Genomic DNA, 22499 nt, shown 5'->3' with positions numbered 1-22499 from the left:
CTCAGTTGTGTCCAACTCTTTGTGACCCCATGGACTGAGGCACATCAGGCTCTTCTATCCGTGGAGATTCTCCAGGCAAGAATACTTTAGTGGGTTGTCATGCCCTCCTCCAGGGGATCGACCCAACCCAGGGATTGAACCCAGATCTCCCTCATTGCAGGTGGATTGTTTTCAATCTGAGCCACCAGGGAAGCCCACACAACTATTAGAATAGCTAAAATTTAAAACGACTCTCCATAGCAAGTGTGAGCTAGGATTTGAAGGAACTGGAGCCATCAATACCAATGATGGAAATGTAAAATGCACAACCACGTTGGAAAACTATTTTTGTAGTTCATTGTAAAGTTGAAAACACACCTACCATATAATTCAGCCTTTCCATTCCTAGGTATTTACCAAGCCACACAGAACTTATACATGGATGTTCATGGCAGCTTTATTTGCAGTAACTAAAACTTAGAAACATCCCAAATGTCTGATGGTAGGTGAAGGCATAAATAAATGACTGTACATCAGAGAATGGAATTCTGGTTTGCAATAAATTGTAATTAACTAATGATGCATGGAAAAATCTCAAAATAATTACTCCGACTGAAAGAAGTAGAATCAAGAAAAAATCATATCATCATGCGTGTGCAAGCATGCGTGTGTGTGTGTGACAATAATAAATCATGTGCAATTCTAGAAAATGCAAAGTAATCTAATAGTGCTTGTTCCTAGTGATGGGGAGGGAAGTGTCAGGGAGAATTGAGGGTAGGGGTTGCAAGGAGCATGAAGAAATGTTTCTTATCTTAACTATGGAGATGATTTCATGGGTTATGTGTCAGAATATATCAAGTTGTACACTTTAAATGTGCATTTTGTTGTATGTCAGTTATACCTCAATAAAGCTTTAAAAAAATGAGACAAACAGAAAGTGCCTCATTGACCTGTGGGACAATATCAACTCACCAAACCTACATGGAATTGTCGTCACTGAAGGAAAAAGAGGAAGTGAGGAAGGGACAGAAAAATATCTGAGTATTTAATAGTAGAAAATGTTCCAAATATGAGGCAAAACTATTAACTCACAGCTCCAAGAAGTTCTATGAATCCCAAGCAGAAAACAGTAAAAGGCTCACTGAGGCCCACCATTACTTAATTCGTTTGGAAAACAAAAATAAGCTGAAATACTTCAAAGCAGGCTGAGAATAAAAAGACACGTTACAGAAAGGAGAGCAAACGTAAGACTGACTTTTCTGCAAAAATTAAAAACAAAACATCTGAAACAATCAGGACATTGTTGCATAAATTCCAGTTTGTTCCCTAGAGCAGATTTTAATGAAACAGAATTAATTTAATCTACATGTGTTAACCTGCTCTGTGAATGTAGAAAGTCACAGAAAATTGTAACCTTTTTTACAAAATAAAAGAATATCTACTCAGGGAAATGTCAGTCTGTTTTTATAGATTTGTATGAACTTGAGGAAAGTGTAAATAAAATCAAACAGATAATTTTGTTCTCTGTAACCTGTGATGTCTGGGATTGATTGAAGTTTTGAAATTAAGGTGATTGTCAACCATCATTCATACATGTGTGAGCTGTTCCACCTGTCTTAACAGTATGGATTAATTTGGCAATAGTTATAGATTCTGAAAAACTGAAAGAGAGACACTTGTTGTAGAATAACATACTGGTCACCAGGACAAATTCTGGAACAAGACTGCCTTTCTTTGAATCAATTCCAGGCTCTGCCACTTACACTATATGAGACCTTGCCTGATATTTAAGTCCTTGCTACCAAACTTTTCCTAGGTGTAAAATAGAGGTTATAAGAACAGCCATTTTATAAATTGTCACAAGATTAAATGGTTTAATGATCAATTACCTGGCAACCATTTCAGTGTATGTGTGTGTGTTTGTGTGTGTGTATGAGAGAGAGAGAGAGTTTGATGCGTAGATCAAACACAAGTCAAAATCAAATGTGGCAGAACTTTCAGAAATTAGTGATATAAAGATGAAAAGAGGATTTGGACTTGACACCAGGATTAATCTCCTTCTCTGGTCTAGCCTAGACTCAGTGAAGAACTGTGGACCTATGATCAAAATTATTATAGATTCATTAGAAGGTAAAAGACTTGTATTGCTTTTCAAAGCAGAACATGTTTTTTAGCTTTCCAAAAGTTGACGTAAATAATTATAAATCTGGCTAGAGGGGGATGTAGAAATGAGGAAGAGAGGTTGAAGGAAGGGAAGGATAGACATGGTAATAAGACAAAGAAAAGCTAAAGTGGCTGAGAAGAAACTGAGGGTTAAGTACATTATTTGAAGCTACTAGAGTCTCCAATTGAGGAACTAAAAATCTAAAGAAAGTATAAACTCCGAAAGAAAGAAAGCGAGGGCAGATTGACGACACTTGTGAATGAGTTAAATTCTCTTCTGTAAGAAGAACGTGGTCACTTGGTGATGTCTGAAGTTGATGAATTTTTGAAATAGCAGACTGAGCACTTTACTTCAATATAACACAGTAACTGCGAAAACAATGCAAGCAGGAATTATTAAAATGATCTACCAGGAGAAGCGCAATTGGAGAGTGGGAAGTGATAGAGTCTCAGACCTTCACTTTTTTATCACAAGCTCCTTTGTACTTTCTGATCATCACTACTTTATTTATCCATGTGCATGACTTCCTTTCAGTAAGAGTAATTTTTATTTTTAAGCATGGTTTCTAAAAGGTGGTGTGTCTGGGAGGAGGGTCCAAAGCTAATTGGCATGACTTTATCAAGGCTTTGCCACATGAAAGGAGATTTTATCTTTCATATCTTATGCACAGTGAAAACTTAAATTACTCAGCAACTCATGGTAATGAAGGTCAGCCATTCATATGCCAATAACCCATGAATGTATCTTAGCACAATGTTGGTAGTAAGGTTCAAGAGACATCCTGAAGACATCAAAATGTATTCAGCACCCTACAAGAGAGAAGTTGAAGGAACATATTGCCTTATAGTAATTTATGTATGAAACGGTCCCCAAAAGGGTGCTCAAAGGGCTCAATAGCAATTGAAAGGAAATTCAGCTCCTGGCTCAATACCCCATTCTATGAGAGAGTATTATCAAATCTACTGGGTAGTTTTCTTGAGTACAGAAAATGACATTCTTTCATGTGTTGTCTTGCAAGTTCCTTGGACCTCAGGGAAAATAAACAAATGGACCATAAAAAGGTGCTAGGGTCAGGAGAATGAAGGAAAACCTGAATGAGAGTGTAAGTTAGGTGAGTTCAGGTCAGAGAATCAGGCATTTGCCTAGAGTAAAGTTCAGCCACACCTGGGATATAACCCAGGGGATCAGGTTCCTGGCTAGGGAGAAAGTGCCAAGCTTCTTTGGGCACCAGAAAGGAGAGACACTGGACCTTCAAAAACCAGCTGAACAAGGATCTCCTCAGGACAGAGGGAACTGACATTAACAAGGAGTCCCTTGTGTTGGGCATTGAATGCATGCCAAGCACCGTGAAAAACATTTTCTTAACATTATCACATCTTTTCTTCCTTACAAATATCCATCCCTTTGTACAGATGAGGACTCCAAAGCTAAAGAAGCTAACAAAAAAGGGAAAGCAAGTTGACCAAGGTAAGCACAGCTAGTAAGGCATGGACTGGGAGTGTATCTACAGGTATACTTTTTATAGGATCATGCCTGCAAACTGCCTAAGATCATCACAAAGAAGGGCATGAAAGTTTTAAGCATACACTGGAAGGAGAATTGGTTCCCAGAGAGAAAAGTATCTGAAATCCTATGTAAAAACCATCAGTCAGCTCTTCATTGTTGTTTCCTAAGTAGACTTGGGCAAAGCTACTTGGTATTAAAAAACATTCCTAAGAACCTTAATTAGGGTTTCTGAAATTCAAGCTCAAAGCACGTACTGAGGCTTGCTCTGGACCTCTCTCTACAAGAGAGTCCATTTGAATCCAAGGCCCACGTTCTTTGAAGAATTTAGCACCAGGAATTCAGGAACATACAAGGACTGATGGGAGTATAGGATTCTTCATTTCTCATGACCATCCCAAGCCCAGATATCACCAATCATGTTCCCTTTTGTGGACCCTGTCTGTTTCTGAGAGGGTCTGAGACAGACCCTGTCTGTCTGTTTCTGAGGCAGACCCTGTCTGCCCCCAAATCGCAAAGGGCCAGAGAAATTCTCAACCTCATGAAAGGAGTAAGGGGAAAGAAACAGAGGGAGAAAAAGAAATTAGAGGGAGAAACTGAGCATTTGCCTATTCCTGCCTTCATTCACACCCAGAAGTGAAGAAGGTATGTGCCCAATGAGGGGTGGCAAGGAGAATGGGATTTGGTGGGGGAATAGGGGCCCCAAAGCTGTATTTTGTATTTTGATTACCCTTAAAACCTAAACATCTGAAAGAAAAATAGGACAAATGTTATTTTTTGTGTGTGTGTATTTGTTTGAAAACCTGTTAGTGATTTTAAAAGGATGGAGAAAGACAGCTTGGGGTAGGTGGAAGCCCTCGTGAAGGATAAGGGCTTAGAATAGTGGAGTAGTCAGTAGTCTAAGAAGGCCCACAATGACCAGGATAGAGAAAGGTGAGTGAGAATGGGGAGGTTGGCAAGGGCCACATCCATACATGACTACTGGAAAAGCCATAGCCTTGACTAGACGGACCATTGTTGACAAAGTAATGTCTCTGCTTTTTAATAAGCTGTCTAGGTTGGTCAGAACTTCTCTTCCAAGGAAAAAGCTTCTTTTAATTTCATGACTGCAGTCACCATCTGCACTGATTTTGGAGCCCTCCAAAATAAAGTCAACCACTGTTTCCACTATTTCCCCATCTATTTGCCGTGAAGTGATGGGACCGGATGCCATGATCTTAATTTTCTCAGTGTTGAGCTTTAAGCCAACTTTTTCACTGTGCTCTTTCACTTTCATCAAGCGGCTCTCTAGTTCTTCACTTTCTGCCATAAGGGTGGTGTAATCTGCATATCTGAGGTTACTGATATTTCTCCCGGCAATCATGATTGCAGCTTGTGCTTAATCCAGCCCAGCGTTTTGCATGATGTACTCTGCATATAAGTTAAATAAGCAATACTAACACATATATACGGAATTTAGAAAGATGGTAACGATGGCCCTATATGCAGGGCAGAAGAAGAGACGCAGAAGTACAGAACAGACTTTTGCACTCTGTGGGAGAAGGTGAGGGTGGGATGTTTTGAAAGAACAGCATGTATATTATCTGTGGTGAAACAGACCACCAGCCCAGGTGGGATGCATGAGTCAAGTGCTCGGGCCTGGTGGGCTGGGAAGACCCAGAGGAATCGGGTGGAGAGGGAGGTGGGATGGGGGACTGGGATGGGGAATACGTGTAACTCTATGCCTGATTCATATCAATGTATGACAAAACCCACTGAAAAATTTAAAAAATAAATAAATAAATTTTAAAAAATAGTTAAATAAGCAGGGTGACAATATACAGCCTTGACATACTCCATTTCTTATTTGGAACCAGTCTGTTGTTCCATATCCAGTTCTAACTGTTGCTTCCTGACCTGCATACAGGTTTCTCAAGAGGCAGGTCAGGCAGTCTGGTATTCCCATCTCTTTCAGAATTTTCCACACTTTATTGTGATCCACACAGTCAAAGGCTTTGGCACAGTCCATAAAGCAGAAATAGATGTTTTTCTGGAACTCTCTTGCTTTTTCGATGATCCAGCAGATGTTGGCAATTTGATCTCTGGTTCCTCTGCTTTTTCTAAAACCAGCTTGAACACCTGGAAATTCACGGTTCATGTATTGCTGAAGTCTGGCTTAGAGCATTTTGAGCATTACCTTACTAGCGTGTGGGATGAGTTCAATTGTGTTGTAGTTTGAGCATTCTTTGGCATTGCCTTTCTTTGGGATTGGAATGAAAACTGACCTTTTCCAGTCCCGTGTCCACTGCTGAGTTTTCCAAATGTGCTGGCAAATTGAGTGCAGTATTTTCACAGCATCATCTTTCAGGATTTGAAATAGCTCAACTGGAATTCCATCTCACCTCTACTAGCTTTCATAGTGATGTTTGTAATGATGCTTCCTAAGGCCTACTTGACTTCACATTCCAGGATGTCTGGTTCTAGCTGAGTGATCACACCATCGTGATTATCTGGGTCATGAAGATCTTTTTTGCACAGTTCTTCTGTGAGCAGAAAGTGAAGAAGAACTAAAGAGGCTCTTGACAAAAGTGAAAGAGGAGAGTGAAACAGTTGGCTTAAAGCTCAACATTCAGAAAACTAAGATCATGGCATCCAGGCCCTTCACTTCATGGGAAATAGATGGGGAAACAGTGGAAACAGTGACTGACTTTATTTTTCTGGGCTCCAAAATCACTGCATATGGTGACTGCAGTTGATGAAATTAAAAGACGTGTACCCCTTGGAAGGAAAGTTCTGACCAACTGAGATAGCATATTAAAAAACAGAGACATTACTTTGTCAACAAAGGTCCGTCTAGTCAAGGCTATGGCTTTTCCAGTAGTCATGTATGGATATGAGAGTTGGACTATAAAGAAAGTTGAGTGCAGAAGAATTGATGTTTTGAACTGTGTGGTTGGTGAAGACTCTTGAGAGTCCCTTGGACTGCAAGGAGATCCAACCAGTCCATCCTAAAGGAAATCAGTCCTGAGTGTTCATTGGAAGGACTGATGTTGAAGCTGAAACTCCAATACTTTGGCCACCTGATGCGAAGAGCTGACTCATTGGAAAAGACCCTGATGCTGGGAAAGATTGAAGGCAGGAGGAGAAGGGGACGACAGAGGATGAGATGGTTGGATGGCACCACCGACTCGATGGACATGAGTTTGGGTAAATTCCAAGAGTTGGTGATGGATAGGGAAGCCTGGCGTGCTGCGGTTCGTGGGGTCGGAAAGAATCGGACATGACTGAGCAATTGTACTGAACTGAACTCTTTGTATTCTTGCTAACTCTTCTTAATATTATCTGTTTTCTTAGGTCCATATCATTTCTGTCCTTTATTGTGCCCATCTTTGCATGAAATCTTCCCTTGATATCTCTAATTTTCCGGAAGATATCTCTAGTCTTTCCCAGTCTATTGTTTTCCTCTAGTTCTTTGCACTGATCACCGAGGAAGGCTTTCTTATCACTCCTTGTTATTCTTTAAAATTTTGCATTTAAATGGGTATATCTTTCCTTTTCTCCATTGCTTTTAGCTTCTCTTCTTTTCACAGCTATTTGTAAGGCCTCCTCATACAGTCATTTTGCGTTTTTGCATTTCTTTTTCTTGGGGAAGGTCTTGATCCTTGTCTCCTGTACAATGTTATGAACCTCTGTCCATAGTTCATCAGGCACTCTGTCTATCAGATCTAGTCCCTGAAATCTATTTCTCACTTCCACTGTATAATTGTAAGGGATTTGATTTAGGTCATATGTAAATGGTCTAGGGGTTTTCCCTACTTTCTTCAATTTAATTCTGAATTTGGCAATAAGGAGTTCATGATGTGTGCCAGAGTCAGCTCCCGGTCTTGTTTTTGCTGACTGTATAGAGCTTCTGCAACTTTGGCTGCAAAGAATATAATCAATTTGATTTTGGCATTGACCATCTGGTGATGTCTATGTGTAGAGTCTTCTCTTGTGTTGGAAGAGGGTGTTTGCTATGACCAGTGCATTCTCTTGGCAAAATTCTATTAGCCTTTGCCCTGCTTCATTCTGTCCTTCAAGGCCAAATTTGCCTGTTACTCCAGGTGTTTCTTGATGTCCTACTTTTGCATTCCAGTCCCCTATAATGAAAAGGATATTTTTCGGGGGTGTTAGTTCTAAACGGTCTTGTAGGTCTTCATAGACCCATTCTACTTTAGCTTCTTCAGCGTTACTGGCCAGGGGATAGACTTGGATTACCGTGATATTGAATGGTTTGCCTTGGAAACGAATGGAGATCATTCTGTCATTTTTGAGATTGCATCCAAGTACTGCATTTCAGACTCCTTTGTTGACTATGATGGCTACTCCATTTCTTCTAAAGGATTCTTGCCCACAGTAGTAGATATAATGGTCATTTGAGTTTTATTCACCCATTCCAGTCCATTTTAGTTTGCTGATTCCTAAAATGTTGACGTTCCCTCTTGCCATCTCCTGTTTGACCACTTCTCAATTGCCTTGATTCATGGACCTAACATTCCACGTTCCTATGCAATATTTCTCTTTACAGCATTGGACCTTGCTTCTATCACCAGTCACATCCACAACTGGATGCTGTTTTTGCTTTAGCTCTGTCTCATCATTCTTTCTGGAGTTGTTTCTCCACTGATCTCCAGTAGCATATTGGGCACCTACCGACCTGGGGAGTTCATCTTTCAGTGTTCTATCTTTTTGCCTTCTCATACTGTTCATGGGGTTCTCAAGGCAAGAACAATGAAGTGGTTTGCCATTCCCTTCTCCAGTGGACCACATTTTGTCAGAACCCTCCACCATGACCCGTCCTACTTGGGTGGCCCTACACGGCATGGCTTGATTTCATTGAGTAGACAAGGCTGTGGCCCATGTGATTAGACTGGTTAATTTTCTGTGATTGTGGTTTCAGTTTGTCTGCCTTCTGATGCCCTCTCTGATGCCCAGTGCTTACTGTCTTACTGGGGTTTTTCTTACCTTGGACATGGAGTATCTCTTCATGGCTGCTCCAGCAAAGTGCAGCCGCTGCTCCTTACCTTGGACATGGGGTATCTCCTCACGGCCACCACCACTGACCTGGGACGTGGAGTATCTCCTTGCTGCTCCAGCACCACGCAGCCCTGGAGTTTTGAGTGGGGGATGCAAAAAGCACCATTTATTTTTCAGAAAGATCAGTCTGGCTACTGGATGAAGAAGGAAGTTTGGTGCAAGTGCGGGACCAGTTAGGAGGCTTGGCAGGACCCCACGAGAGGCACGGTGGTTGATTCCAGCGAAGTTGGAGAGGTTCAAGTGGTGTTTGGGTGGTAGAGGTGATAGGAATGGATGAAGGATGAGATAATGACCAGAGGAAGATGTGGGTGTGAGAGAGAAAAGAAATAAGGGTGCTCTCCATTTTTATTTCACTTGAATATCTGAGTGGATGGTGGTGTTATTCATCGAGAAGGGGAAGGCTACTCTGGGAGAAGCCAAGTTAGGGAGAGTTGGGTCAGGAGATAAAAAGAAACTCAGGAGTTCCTTTTTTGCCATTTAAGGATGAAATGTCTATGAAACATCCAGGTGGAGATGTCAAATGAGCGTACAAAGAAGTGTGACATCACAGCCTCTTATCTTCCCTCCCGTGCTCCAACCCCCAACACACAAATGGGACCATATACTGTCCCCTCTCTGCAGTTTGATTTCCTACATATTTTGAAGGTGCTCCTAAGTCAGATCCTATAGACATGACTCGTGCTTGTTAATGATTGCATAAGAATCCATAGAATGGCTATACCACAATGTTTTCAATCATTCCCCAATTGATGAGTGCTTACTCTGTATCCTAGTTTGCCCCATCTTGCAGTGAACAGGAAGAGAAATCTAAACCCTAGCACCCAAAGTTCTTGTTGTCCCACTTTAAACCAACTCCCATGCATATACAGCCTGGAACACTGAAAGCAGGACCTGACTGAGGACACTGAGGCTGGACCATGCACGACCTTGGAGAGAAGTCAGGTTTAGGGCCGGCCCAATTACTGCCCAATCCTTCTCAGTCTATTCTGCTGGCTTGTCATCCTCAACCCGACTTCCACATGTTGGCATGTCTCAGGGAATAGTTGTGCACATTCCTCTCCTAACAGTACCCTCTTGAGGTGATTCTTCCCAGTCTTGTGGCTTTAAATACTACCTGTGTCCTGGTGCCTTGATAATTCTGCTCTTGCAGCCTACATGGAGAGTGGACTTCCCCAAACCTCAGACACTTAACAAGTGCAAAAGGAACTCTTGACACACATGCCCAATTGTCTTTCTTCCTTCTCCAAACCTATCACATCCACTGCCTGTATTCTCTGCAACTATATATAACACCTTCTTTACCAAGACTTGCAAGAAAATACTCTCATAGTAATTGTTCATGTCTTGAGTTTGTTCACCAACTGCCTTCAATCCACCAGCAAGTGATGTTTGTTCTCTTTCCAAAATATCATGAGAACCCATGCACTATTCTTTAAATTCATGTAGCCTTTCTGGGCCAAGCCACTGCCATCCCCCAAGTGGGCTACTGCAAGAGGATTCAAATTGGTCTCCCTGCTTTGCTTTGTGCCCCGCCTACTTATGGTATTTTCCACAGAGAGCAGTCAGAGAGAAATTAATGAATGTAATTAGATCATGGCACTCCCTTGGTTCAGTTCTCTCTCTGGCTCCTCAGAGCTCTTTGAGTGAGAATGAAACTCCATCATGGCTCCTTCCCACCACTGCACTGTCCTTTGTTCCCTCCATCCCCTCTCTCACTGGGCTCCAGCCACACTGACATCCTTTCTGCCCCTCCAGTGCCCCTCTTTTCTGCTACAAGGCCAGAGGAACTGCAGTTCTCCCTGCTGGGCAGGCTTCCCCCATTTCCCAGCAGAAGTGACCACATATCTTTGCCCTCAGAAAGGCCATTCCTGACCTCTGCCACTTCTCTTGGGTTCTAGGTGATATGTATCAAACCATTTCTTTTATTTCCCTGAGGGCATTTGTAGCAACCTTTAAGTGCTTTTATAATTTCTGCCATGTTTATATTCCCCACTAGAAAATAAGTTCCTTGGATGCAGGGGCTCTCTGTCTAGAAGAATGGCTGGTACAGGGTAGCTCTCCATAAATACTTACTGAAGGGTCCTCTCCCCCCTCTACTGACACTCCACAGGGCCCTTCACTTTTGCCTCAGTTACAGCACCCAGTAGTCAGAACACTTTTGATTGCAGGTGTGGCCAGGAACTGAAAAGGAGAAGGGGACATCACAGAAGCCTCTGTGAGAAAGGACTTGGAGAGTATTCCCCAGCTGCTCTCCTTGTCACTGGAGTAACCCTGCTACTGTTGCTGGCAGGTCAAGGGCCTAGGAATTGTCTTCTGACAAGTTTGTGGATTCACTGACCAAGCATGACTTCCTTCACCTCTTTCTCCTACTGTTTCACCAATTTCTGCTTGCCCTGTCGACTGGAAGTCAAAGCCAGAGAAAGAGAATTTGTTGAGTTCTGGTTCTTGAATTGGTCCCTCTTGTCCGTTCTGACTCCAAACAATGGGCTGAGAAGTTCTTCTTGTCATCCCCTGACCCCCTACACACCAGCAATCATGGCTTCCTCCTTGGCCTCTGCCTCCTTGGGTCCCTCTTGGTGGCCACCTGGAATGGTGAGGCACAGCTCATCTGCCTCCTGCCTATAAGCAACGTAAGATTCTCAGGAGGTGGCTCCTAAGAGTGGTGACAGTGGCTACCTTGGTCAAGGCACCAGCTGCACAGCAGGCTCTTCCTAAGTCTATGTCCCTGTCCTTTGCTGGCACTAGCCCTGTCTAGGGGTAGAGGGCTTGACTTTGCATGCTGGCAAGGCACATGTCTGTATGTCTGCTTCTCAGTCTTCTTGGGATGCTTTCCAGGCAGCGATGAGAAAGTTCTCACTGCTTCACACCCCATGGTGACCCAGTCAGTTCTGAAGGTGCAGGGTTGTTCAGGTCAAGGCAATGCTGCCACCACGGAAAACAGCTTTATATACACATGGAAGGTGGATGGACTGGAGTGAGGGGGAGGAGAGAATATGTGCTGGGCAGATGAAATTCCATGGCCACTATAGTCCAATCACATAGCACATATAGCCCTCTGCTAGCATTTCTCTTACTTGTATGGGCAGCCCAAGCTTTAGTGGAGTGAGACATCCTGAGGAAAGTCTCCATGGCTTGATCACTTTTTATATTTGACCCCAAAGTCCACAGTTCAATGCCTGGCTCATGGTAAAACTGTGAAACTCCTATTTATGGAGGGAAAGGGGGAAAGGAGGGGAGAGTTGTTCTTGGAACTGGTCACATCTGACTGTCTTTTTTTTTTTTATTCTGTCAGCTCTGTCTCAGTGCTGACTGTGTGTATGTGTGTGTGTGTGTGTGTGTTCATGTGTGCGTACATTTATACATATATCGATGGGTTCCCCCCAAGTTTTTTTGAGATATAATTGACATATAGCACTATATAAGTTTAAAGTGTACAACAAAATGATTTGATACATGTACATATCACTAAAATTACTACCACAAGAACTTTAATAAACATCCATCACTTCAGCTACACGTTGTTTTCCCCTTTTAATCAGAGCTTTAAATATCTACTCTTAGCTACTTTCTGTGTTGATATTTAGTTTGTATTAAAGATCTGATCATACCAAGTCCCTCCTTGAATGTGTTGAGTGGGCCCTCTGAGCTGGGGTGTAGAGTCCAAGCATCTTAGCTTTCTTTTCAGGGCCCCCACACCTTCTAACCCCATCTTCCACCATATACTCTTGGAGATCATGAGCTCTGTCCACATCAGATGATTAGGCATGACGAGACGTGACTATGTATGTGCTAGCATGCTATAGGGCCTCGGACACAGACTAATCCCTCTGTCTGTGCTAATGGAATGCCTTCCATTCTGCCTCAAAGTGCTGGGCTGCTACTCATCTTTCAGAGGTCACCTTGGGGATTTAGCCTTCTGTGCAGTTTTTCTTGATGCCCACCAGAAAAGCTTATTGGGTGGGTCCTCCCTTCTGGAAGAAGTAGGACTCTAGCCTCTGTTGCACTCTACTCTAATGGTTGCTTGCTTGCCTACCCTCTCAGCATCTGGCCTTCCTCTCTGCTCCAATACACACTGCTCACCTTTCCTCACCTTGCCCACACCTCCAACACATCAACATTCACTACTCAAGTATCACACTGCCTGTATCTAGGCCCCCAGTGCCAAGTGGTGTGTAAGGCTTCCCTAAATATTAACTGGTGAACTGGGAAGAGGCACCTAATCCTATAGAGATTTCTGGTTTTGTTTTTGTTTTGAACATGGATGTGCCGTTCATGGTTCACATTGGGAATGTCAGCAAGTTGAGGGCAGAGATAAGAAGAAACAAATGCCTGGCTCTGGACCAGCTCCTGTCCCTGGCTCTTGATTTGACTTTCCTCACCCACCATGGAGGATGGCACTAAGAACAGAGTGCTCTTGATTCCTCCCCTGCTTCCAGGCTGCATGAATTGAGGCTGAGTGTGTGGGAGGAGTTGGGGGGCTGAAGAACACCCAGGTCCCTAGTTCTCCCATAGTCTGGAGCAGGGACAGGGTTTCCAGCCCACACTGTCTGCTCCCAAGATCAATCTCAAAACTGGTCCATTTCCTCTTGCTTCAGACCCCTGTATATCCCTAAGCTCCATAAATACTTGTGGCATGGCATTATGAATAAATGAGTACGTGTTCTTGTGTTCTTTATTTCTTCCGCGCAAGTGTTGTAGAGGAAGGAAAGAGGTGGAAAACGTGGAGGAATCTCTGAAAAAATGGGTCAGAAGTCTGCAGGGCTGGAGGGGGTGAGTGTCTCTTAGCCCCAGCTCCAGTTCAGAATAGGAGTTGTTGCCTTGGTGGTGGTAATGTTGGGGAGAGTGTGTGCGTTGAGGTGGGGAAGAACCAACCCCTAAACGCGAGAAAACCATTTTTGCTTGGCTTTGTTTAGGCCGGGCAAGTGTTTTCTCAATGCCACCCACCTTGTCTTGCAAGGTGCTTGATTTAATCATTTAAATATTCTATGGGGAGTGGAAGGATAAAACAAAACTCCCTAAATCTATGTCAGAGTCCCTTGGTCCACATGGAACCCCTTCCCTGGCTTCCTCTTCATACACATCCAGTTGATCGAGAGGCTGAGAACCCACACTCCCTCCCGCCAACACCAAGCCTCCCGCTCCCGCCCCCTCCCACCGCCCGCTGCCCCGCAGCCCCGAAGCAGCCACTGGGGGAACCAAAGAGACAGAAGCCTTCCCAGCTGCCCGGACCACAGACGCCAACACCCCCCGCCCCACACCACACGCCGCCCGCCGGCGCCCAGCACGCTAACCCACGACCGAGCGGCGGCGGCAGCAGCGGGCTGCGGGCTGCAGGCTGCGGTGACTCGCACCGGCGCGCTCCTGGCAGCGCTAGCCATCCCAGGTGACTGGGACTCACTAGATCGGCTGGCCCGGGGTCCTCCGCCCCAGCTCGCGCCCCCGGCCCGGGTGCCCGCGCCCACCTGCCCTCCAGCCCTCTCCCGCCTCACACTCCCCCCCGCAGGATCGCCGGAAGGGAGGTCGCGGCAGCGGCCAGGCGGCACAGGCGACCGTGGCTACAGCGGCGACAGTGGCGGCGGCGGCTGCGGCGGCGGCGGAGGCTGCGGCGGCGACCGTGGCAGAGGCGGTGGCGGAGGCCTCCGTGGCGGAGGCGGAAGCAGAGGTGGAGACCGAGGCCTCAGTAGAGGAGGCAGTGACGGAGGCCACCCTGGCGGAGGCGGTGGCAGCCCTGGCGGAGGAGGAGGCGGAGGCCGCCCTGGCGGCAGCGGCCGTGGCGGTGGCAGAGGCCAGTGAGGCCAAAGCCGCCGCCGCGGCAGAGGCTGCGGCGCCCGCCTTAGGGGAGGCGGATGCGGATGCCGCTGCGCAAGTGGCGGCGGCGGTAGCGGCGGCGGCTGCTACCGCCGCAGATGCAGATACGGAAACGGGCGGGGGCTCCGAGGGGAACCCGGACTTTCCTATGGCCTCGCTGTACGTGGGCGACCTGCACCCTGAGGTGACGGAGGCAATGCTGTATGAGAAGTTCAGCCCGGCCGGGCCCATCCTCTCCATCCGCATATGCAGGGACAAGATCACCCGCCGCTCGTTGGGCTATGCGTATGTCAACTACCAGCAACCGGTGGACGCCAAGCGGGCCTTGGAGACCCTGAACTTTGATGTCATCAAGGGCAGGCCGGTGCGCATCATGTGGTCCCAGCGGGACCCCTCGCTCCGCAAGAGCGGAGTGGGCAACGTCTTCATCAAGAACCTGGGCAAGACCATCGACAACAAGGCTCTGTACAACATCTTCTCTGCGTTCGGCAACATCCTGTCCTGCAAAGTGGCCTGCGACGAAAAGGGGCCCAAGGGCTATGGGTTCGTGCACTTCCAAAAGCAGGAGTCCGCGGAGCGGGCCATAGATGCGATGAATGGCATGTTCCTGAACTACCGCAAAATTTTCGTTGGGAGATTCAAGTCGCATAAAGAACGAGAGGCCGAAAGGGGAGCCTGGGCTAGGCAATCCACCAGTGCTGACGTCAAGGATTTCGAGGAAGACACCGATGAGGAGGCCACCTTGCGATGAAAACATCCCAGGAGCGAGCCAGCCAGCAGAGCCAAACCTTGGCTCCCACCCGGTTTACAACCCCACCCCCCATCCCATTCTCCCCAACCCACCAGCAGTGTATTGTATTGGGAGTGCAGGTCTCTCTCTCACCCCTTCCTTCCTCCTTCCTTCTCCTCACCTCTGCCTTCCTGTTTGTCCCTCTCTGTGTCTCTCTTGACGTCCCCCTTCCCTCCCCTCCCCTCCCCCACACCCACCTTGGGTGTTGTGAATAGTCTTGCTAATCTGTGCCACTTGATAGTTAAAGGCTGCCTCTTCTCCTTGTGGTTTGGTTTAAAAAGCACTTTCTCTCTTTGTTTATTGCACAGGTGATGCAATGTCATGGTAGAAACATCAGGGAGGAGAAGGAAATCAGATGAGGGAAAACCAAGAGAGTAATTGCTCCCCATGACCCTACTACCCAGAGACAACCACTTTTACCATTTTGGTGTGCTGTTTTCCAGGCTCTCTTATCTCCTTCTCTCTCTCTCTCTCACACCCTTCCTCACCTCCACCCCGCCTTCCCTTTTAACACAGTGTTATAGAATGGTTCATGTATGTGGTGTTTCTTAACCTGCTTTTTCAAAAACTAAAGCCAAACAAATGTCAACCCATTGAACTTCTTTCCATGTTATTCAACAGGCTTGAGAAAGGTCATCTTCAGTGCCTGCAGAGTGTATCTATGGACCTAACATTTCTGTAATCATCGCCGCATTGTTGGACATTCAGGTGGTGCCTAGTTCTTTCCCTGTGTTTAAACCCAGCACTGTGTATACTCTGATGAGTGAATTCTTCCTTGTAAAACCAAATCTTTGCTAGCGTACAGGATGTTCTTAATTGTGGACTTGCAGGATCCACATGTGGACATTTTAAAGACTGTTCCTGTGTGTTGCCAAATGGCCCCTTCATAAGCATTGTACCAATTTGTATTCATGCCAGTCACCTCAAGTAGTAAAAATAGTATGCCCATGTCCCCTGCATAGTCTCCTGGTCACTGTAATTGGTGTGTGTGTGCGCTTGTGCGTGCGCATGCATGTGCCTGTGTCTTGGCCCACTCGATGGTTGTTTTGCTGAATTTAAATACTGTTTATCACCTCCTTTCCCTGAGCCCACTTCTGCTCTTTTCCCCATTCTCAGAAAAATAATCCAGCTTCATTTTAGGAAAAAAATTCACAAGCAGACAAGTCAACAGAAGAAAATTAATTTCACAAGTAATCAGTCTTAATGATCTCCCTGAATCATTTTCTTCCGCATCTAATAGTTACTATGAAGTACATGAAACATATTAGGCTGTATCTCTCTAGTATGTTTGTGATTCATTTGTCATGTATGTATATAGTAATGTACATATTGTTTTTATACTTGCTTTTTGACACCTAAATATGTGTGTGTGTGTGTTTATACACACAATACTCTTTAACTTCATTTCATTAAAGATAATTTAAATATATTATTTCTGGTTGTTAATATTTCATTGAATTAATAACTAAATGAGTAGATACATATATGATAATTTACTGCCCTTTTTCCTTTTGTCAGAAAAATTATTCAGCTTCATTGAAGGAAAAAAAATTATGAAGCATACAAGTTATCCATGTCTATCTATGTGTTCGTGTTTATACATGTTTTAACTGTTTCCTCATTGTTGCATTCTAGGTTGTTGCTCATTTCTCCTTATACAAAGCTATCTAGTGAATTATAGTACAGAAATCTTGCTCACTTTCCAGATCATTTCCTAAACAAATATTGAAGAGAGAAAAATTTAAGTATCAAACTATACAGGCAGTTTGTTGGCGAAGTGCATTAGTAAATGATCATCTGTAAAGATAGTATTTTATACACCAGATATTGTAAGGGACCTAGATTACCTGTATTGTTTTCTGCACTTGGTATTGCAGTCATTTGTATTTTCTCTATATTTTATCAGGGAAATAGGAGCTTTTTTGTTTTTATTTTAGGCATATTTTATACAGTCTGTACACGAATATAATAGAAAGTATTTTTGTTTATATAGCAAAAGTCACTCCTAATACCACTGCTTGACAAAATACATTTTAAATACATAAATATCTGTATGATGTTGTTGTTCAGTCACTAAGTTGTGTCCAACTCTTTGTGACCCCATGGACTGTAGCACCACTGTTCATTATCTCCCGGAGTTTGCTCAAATTCATGTCAATTGAGTCGGTGATGCTATCTAACCGTCTCATCCTCTGCCACCCCCTTCTCCTTTTTCCTTCAGTCTTTTCCAGCATCAGGGTCTTTCCCAATGAGTCATCTCTTCGAATCAGGTGGCCAGATTATTGGAGCTTTAGCTTCAGCATCAGTCCTTCCATTGAAAATTCAGGTTTGATTTCCTTTAGGACGACTGGTTTAATCTCCTTGTAGTCCAAGGGACTCTCAAGAGTCTTCTCCAGCACCACAAATAGATATCTACATACCTTTATATTTTAAATAAAATATGCATTTTTTCATTGAAAGTTACTTTCACTGTAATAATTCTCTGGGACCATATTTCTAAATAAATGTTCTCCTTTTGTTCTGTTGTTGCATAATATGCCATCACAGAGATGAGCTATAATTTCTACAACCAAGCTTCCTTGGGCTATGTTTAAAATAATTCTGAATTTTTACTTGTAAGATCAGTTCTATGATGAGCACCTTTGTACCTGAATGTCTTGAAATATTTTATGATTTTCTACTCCTTACTATTTGAATTGTGATTTAATGTATATGGATATGTCAAATATATTTTTTTTGGTCTTTTGCCCAACATTTCACTCTTAAAGTCTGTATCAACTGGTAGTGTAGGAGAGTGTACATACCCCCGCCCAACTTCTTAAATTGGCCCAAGTATTTTTTTTAAAGTTTTGTGACATGAAAATGATTTGTACATTTTTATTACTTCATTTAAAAGTGCATGTAAAAATGAGATCAAGCACATCAAAATATACATAAGAACCACTTCAGACATTTATTTCCTATATATTTACAATTTTTCATGATCCATCTATAAGGAGTTTTAACAACTATGGACATATTTTATCCCATAATTTGCCTTTCGATATATTATGAAGATACCTAAGGCATCTAAGCCTCTTCAGTTTTATTCTAAATCTCACCATCATTTTATAAGACTGGACTTTTTTTGGAAATATAACTGACTTGCAAAATTATATCAGTTGCAGGTGTACACCATAGTGCATAATATGTAGTAACTTGATATTTTTATCAATATAAATTATGCATCATAAAAATTGTAAATAGTGACTATACATGCTAAGTTGTACATTACATCCTTGTAACTTTTTTATTTTGTACCTGGTAGTTTGTATGTCTCAATTGCCTTCACCTGTTGTGCCTATCCCCCACCTCTGTCTCCTTTGGTAACCACTAGTTTGCCATCTATATCTATGAAGTTGTTTCTGTGTTGTTATATTTATTCATTTGTGTTATATTTTAGATTCTACATATAAATGAAAGCATATAGTATTTATCTTTCTCTGACTTATTTCACTAAGCATAAAACCCTCTAGGTCCATTATATTGTAGAAAAATGGCAAAATTTCATTTTTATGGTCAAATAATTCTCCATTATATACATAAATGTGTGTGTGTGTGTGTATCACATCTTTAGCCAGTCAACTGTTGATGGACACATAGGTTGATACCACATCTTGCCTATTATAAATGTATTGTAGGTAACATTGGGGCACACATACCTTTTGAATTGCTTTCTTTGGATAAATGATCATGAGCAGAATTGCTGGATTATATGATAGTCCTGTTTAAAAATTTTTGAAGAACCTCTATACTGTTTTCCATTGTAGTTGCATCAATTTAGATTCCCACCAACAGTGCATGAAGGTTCTTTTATCCATATCCTTGCCAACATTTGTTATTTCTTGTCTTTCTGATGGTAGACATTCTGATAGCTGTGAGGTGATATCTCATTATGTTTTTGCATTTCCCAGATGATTTTTGAGACTTGTTTTGTGGCCTAGCTTGTGATCTATCATGGAGAAAGTTCCATGCACAGACCTGGAATATTTTTAAGAGTGTCCTCATTTTGAATATTGAAGTAATTCCTATGTTTTCCCCATTAAATCCAACATTGTGCTGAATAATTTTGCCGTTGAATTGCTTTTCCTCCCCATTAAAAGGCATTTACTAGTCCTTTGTCTAGTCCAGGCTGTGAGTTAACACTTAAAAATTTAGACGAAGTTCAGAAATGTTGATTTTAAAGGAAGAAACCGAATCATATTTAATGAAGACTTTAGAATTTAGACATTGTTTTTACAAGCTTTATAAAAGCTAGGGGAAAAGTTCCTGCCTGGGAGAAGAAATAAGCTTATTTATGCTATATGATTCTATTAGACTCTCCTTATAAGTCAAGATAGCTTTGAAAATTTGGCAAAGACTGCAGGACAAAGAAACCATTGCTTTTAGGATTTATGCTTGTAGAGTATGGATTGCTGTTACTTATTCACAGAAATGATACATGTAACTCCATGGCTGATTCATGTCAATGTATGACAAAACCCACTGTAATGTTGTGAAGTAATTAGCCTCCAACTAATAAAAATAAATGAAAAAAAATTGATTATATTTGTGTATCCCATTATATAAGGGGGTTGAGAAATACCACCTCCCTCCCAAGTGCACTGGTGTAGATATCTATTTGTAGTTCATGTTCAGCACAAGGAGGAATCTAGCTTCTGCTTTGATCTAGTCAGTGTAAAATCTGTCTCATCGCCACTGAGAAAATAAGCTGAAAGTAATGAGGTGGCAGGGGATAGAGGAGAGAAGAAAGGAGAGGAGAGAGAGACAGCCAGCTAAATAACTACAAGGAAAAACCATTGCCAGAGTGGTAGCATAGTAATATGTAGACAAAGCCACTTAACAACTATCACTGTAGGAATCCAACTATGAATAAAGATTCTTTTAAGATATGTAATAAAATGATTTCAGTTTAAATGGAAAAAAATGTTATATTATTACAAAAAATATTATCCCTGTGCAGAGTATATAAAATAGTACAGAGTATACATTATTAGAGAAATGCAAATCAAAACTACAATGAGGTATCATCTCACACTGGTCAGAATGGCCATCATCAAAAAGACTACAAGCAAAAATGCTGGAGAAGGTGTGGAGAAAAGGGAACCCTCTTACACTGTTGGTGGGAATGCAAACTGATATAGTCACTATGAAGAACAGTGTGGAAGTTCCTTAAAAAACTGGGAATAGAAGTGCCATAAGATCCAGCAATATGACTGCTGAGCATGCTCCCCAAGGACACCAGAATTGAAAGAGACACATGTACCCCAGTGTTCATTGCAGCACTATTTACAATAGCTAAGACATGTAAGCAATCTAGGTGTCCATCGTCAAAGATGAATGAATAAGGAAGTTGTGGTACATATACACAATGGAATATTACTCAGCTATAAAAAAGAATGCATTTGAGTCAGTTCTAATGAGGTGGATGAACCTGGAGCCTATTACAGACTGAAGTAAATCAGAAAAAGAAAGACAAATACTATATATTAATGCATATATATGGAATTTAGAAAGACGGTACTGATGATCCTAAATGCAGGACTGCAAAAGAGACACAGATGTAAATAACAGACTTTTGGGCTCAGTAGGAGAAGGCAAGGGTGGGATGATTTGAGAGAATGGCATTGAAACATGTACATTACCGTATTTAAAATAGATGACCAGCACAAGTTCGATGGACAGGGAAGCCTGGTGTGCGGCAGTCCATCGGGTCACAAAGAGTCAGACACGACTGAGCAACTGAACTGAACTGCAAATTCGACGCATGAAGCAGGGCACCCAAATCCAGTGCTCTGGGACAACCCAGAGGGATAGGGTGAGGGGGGAGGTCAGAGGGTGTTTCAGGATGAGAGGAACACATGTATACCTGTGGCCAATTGATGTTGATGTATGGAAAAAACATCACAATATTGTAAAGTAATTATCTTCTAAAATAAATTAATTTTTTAAAAAATAAATTATGTACAGAATATATAAAAGTATTGAATGTATAAAATTTTTTGGTATAAACATAATTAAAATAATAAACCAAGTACACCTATGGCTGATTCATTTGATGTATGGCAAAATCATCATAAGATTGTAAAGTAATTATCCTCCAATTAAAATAAATAAATTAATTTTAAAAATATAAACTAAGATTTTTTTCAGCATCTACATTTAAATAATTACATGTATTATGCTTCTAAATTCTTGCAGAGGTAGGTATTATTTTCTATCAATCCTCACGTCTAATTAAGCACAAAATTTCTGTTGGTTTTATCTCCATAATGTCTCGGGAATGTCCCTCCTTTTCTCCATCCCCACTTCCTTGTTTCTAGTTCAGGCTCTATAATCTCTCACTCAGAATATCACAGTATGTTCTGACTGAACTCTGTTCGTAGTCTTGATCACTCCTAATTTGTCCTGTACACTGCAGCTAGGAAAAAAGCATCTAAAACTTTGTATCTTTTCATGAAATTCCTATGCTTAAGCTTTTTCAGTGAAATTCTTTTACCTTCAGTATGGAGAAGACAAGGTCTTTCCAGGTGGCTCAGTGGTAAAGAACACAACTGCCAATTCAGGAAATATGGGTTTGATCCCTGGGTGGGGAAAATCCCCTGGGGAAGGAAATGGCAATCCACTCCAGTATTCTTGCCTGGGAAATCCCATTGACAGAGGAGCCTGGAGGGCCACAGTCCATGAAATCACAAAAAAAGTCAGATACCACTTAGTGACTAAACAACAACATGGAGGTGGCAATTTATGGCCTGGAATCCAGGACTTTTCCTTATTGAACACTTGATTACCTTTCCAGCCTCATTCCCAATCCCATAGTCCATTCCAGACCCACAGTTCCATATGCCGTTGTTACCAAGTCACCCACAGTTCTTGCAAAGCCCTAAGTTCTTTCTCCTCCAAACTGCTTATTTGCAGCTACATTTTGCCTAGACAATTCCTACTTATCATTCTGAACATTTCTCTTCTTCTAGGAAGTCTTCCATACTGATTCCCAGTTTTGACTTGTTATTTACTAGAGAGCTTTATAATTCTAGTCTGTTCAATCACTTAAAACACATAAGTATTACAATGGTCTTGTACTACAAGTCATTGAAGTCATGAACATAATTGAATGATCAGGAATGAGGAGGGCACTGAGGACCCAAAGATGTATTAAAA

At 42.5% G+C, this 22499-nt stretch overlaps 2 protein-coding genes across 2 annotated transcripts in view; one reads left to right on the top strand and one right to left on the bottom strand.

The window, feature by feature from the left end:
• PIN4 (peptidylprolyl cis/trans isomerase, NIMA-interacting 4) overlaps positions 1 to 22499 on the bottom strand; it is a 1195450-nt gene that overhangs the window by 408977 nt on the left and 763974 nt on the right. The window lies entirely within an intron of this gene.
• LOC136153177 (polyadenylate-binding protein 1-like 2) lies at positions 14643 to 15260 on the top strand. Its single transcript, XM_065914769.1, has one exon. The coding sequence runs from the start codon at positions 14658 to 14660 to the stop codon at positions 15258 to 15260; it is 603 nt and encodes a 200-aa protein (XP_065770841.1). The 5' UTR covers positions 14643 to 14657.

Source organism: Muntiacus reevesi, chromosome X (genome assembly GCF_963930625.1).
Source record: "Muntiacus reevesi chromosome X, mMunRee1.1, whole genome shotgun sequence".
Lineage (NCBI taxonomy): Eukaryota > Metazoa > Chordata > Mammalia > Artiodactyla > Cervidae > Muntiacus > Muntiacus reevesi.
Note: the sequence above shows the minus strand (reverse complement) of the source record. Positions and strands in the feature narration are given on the sequence as shown.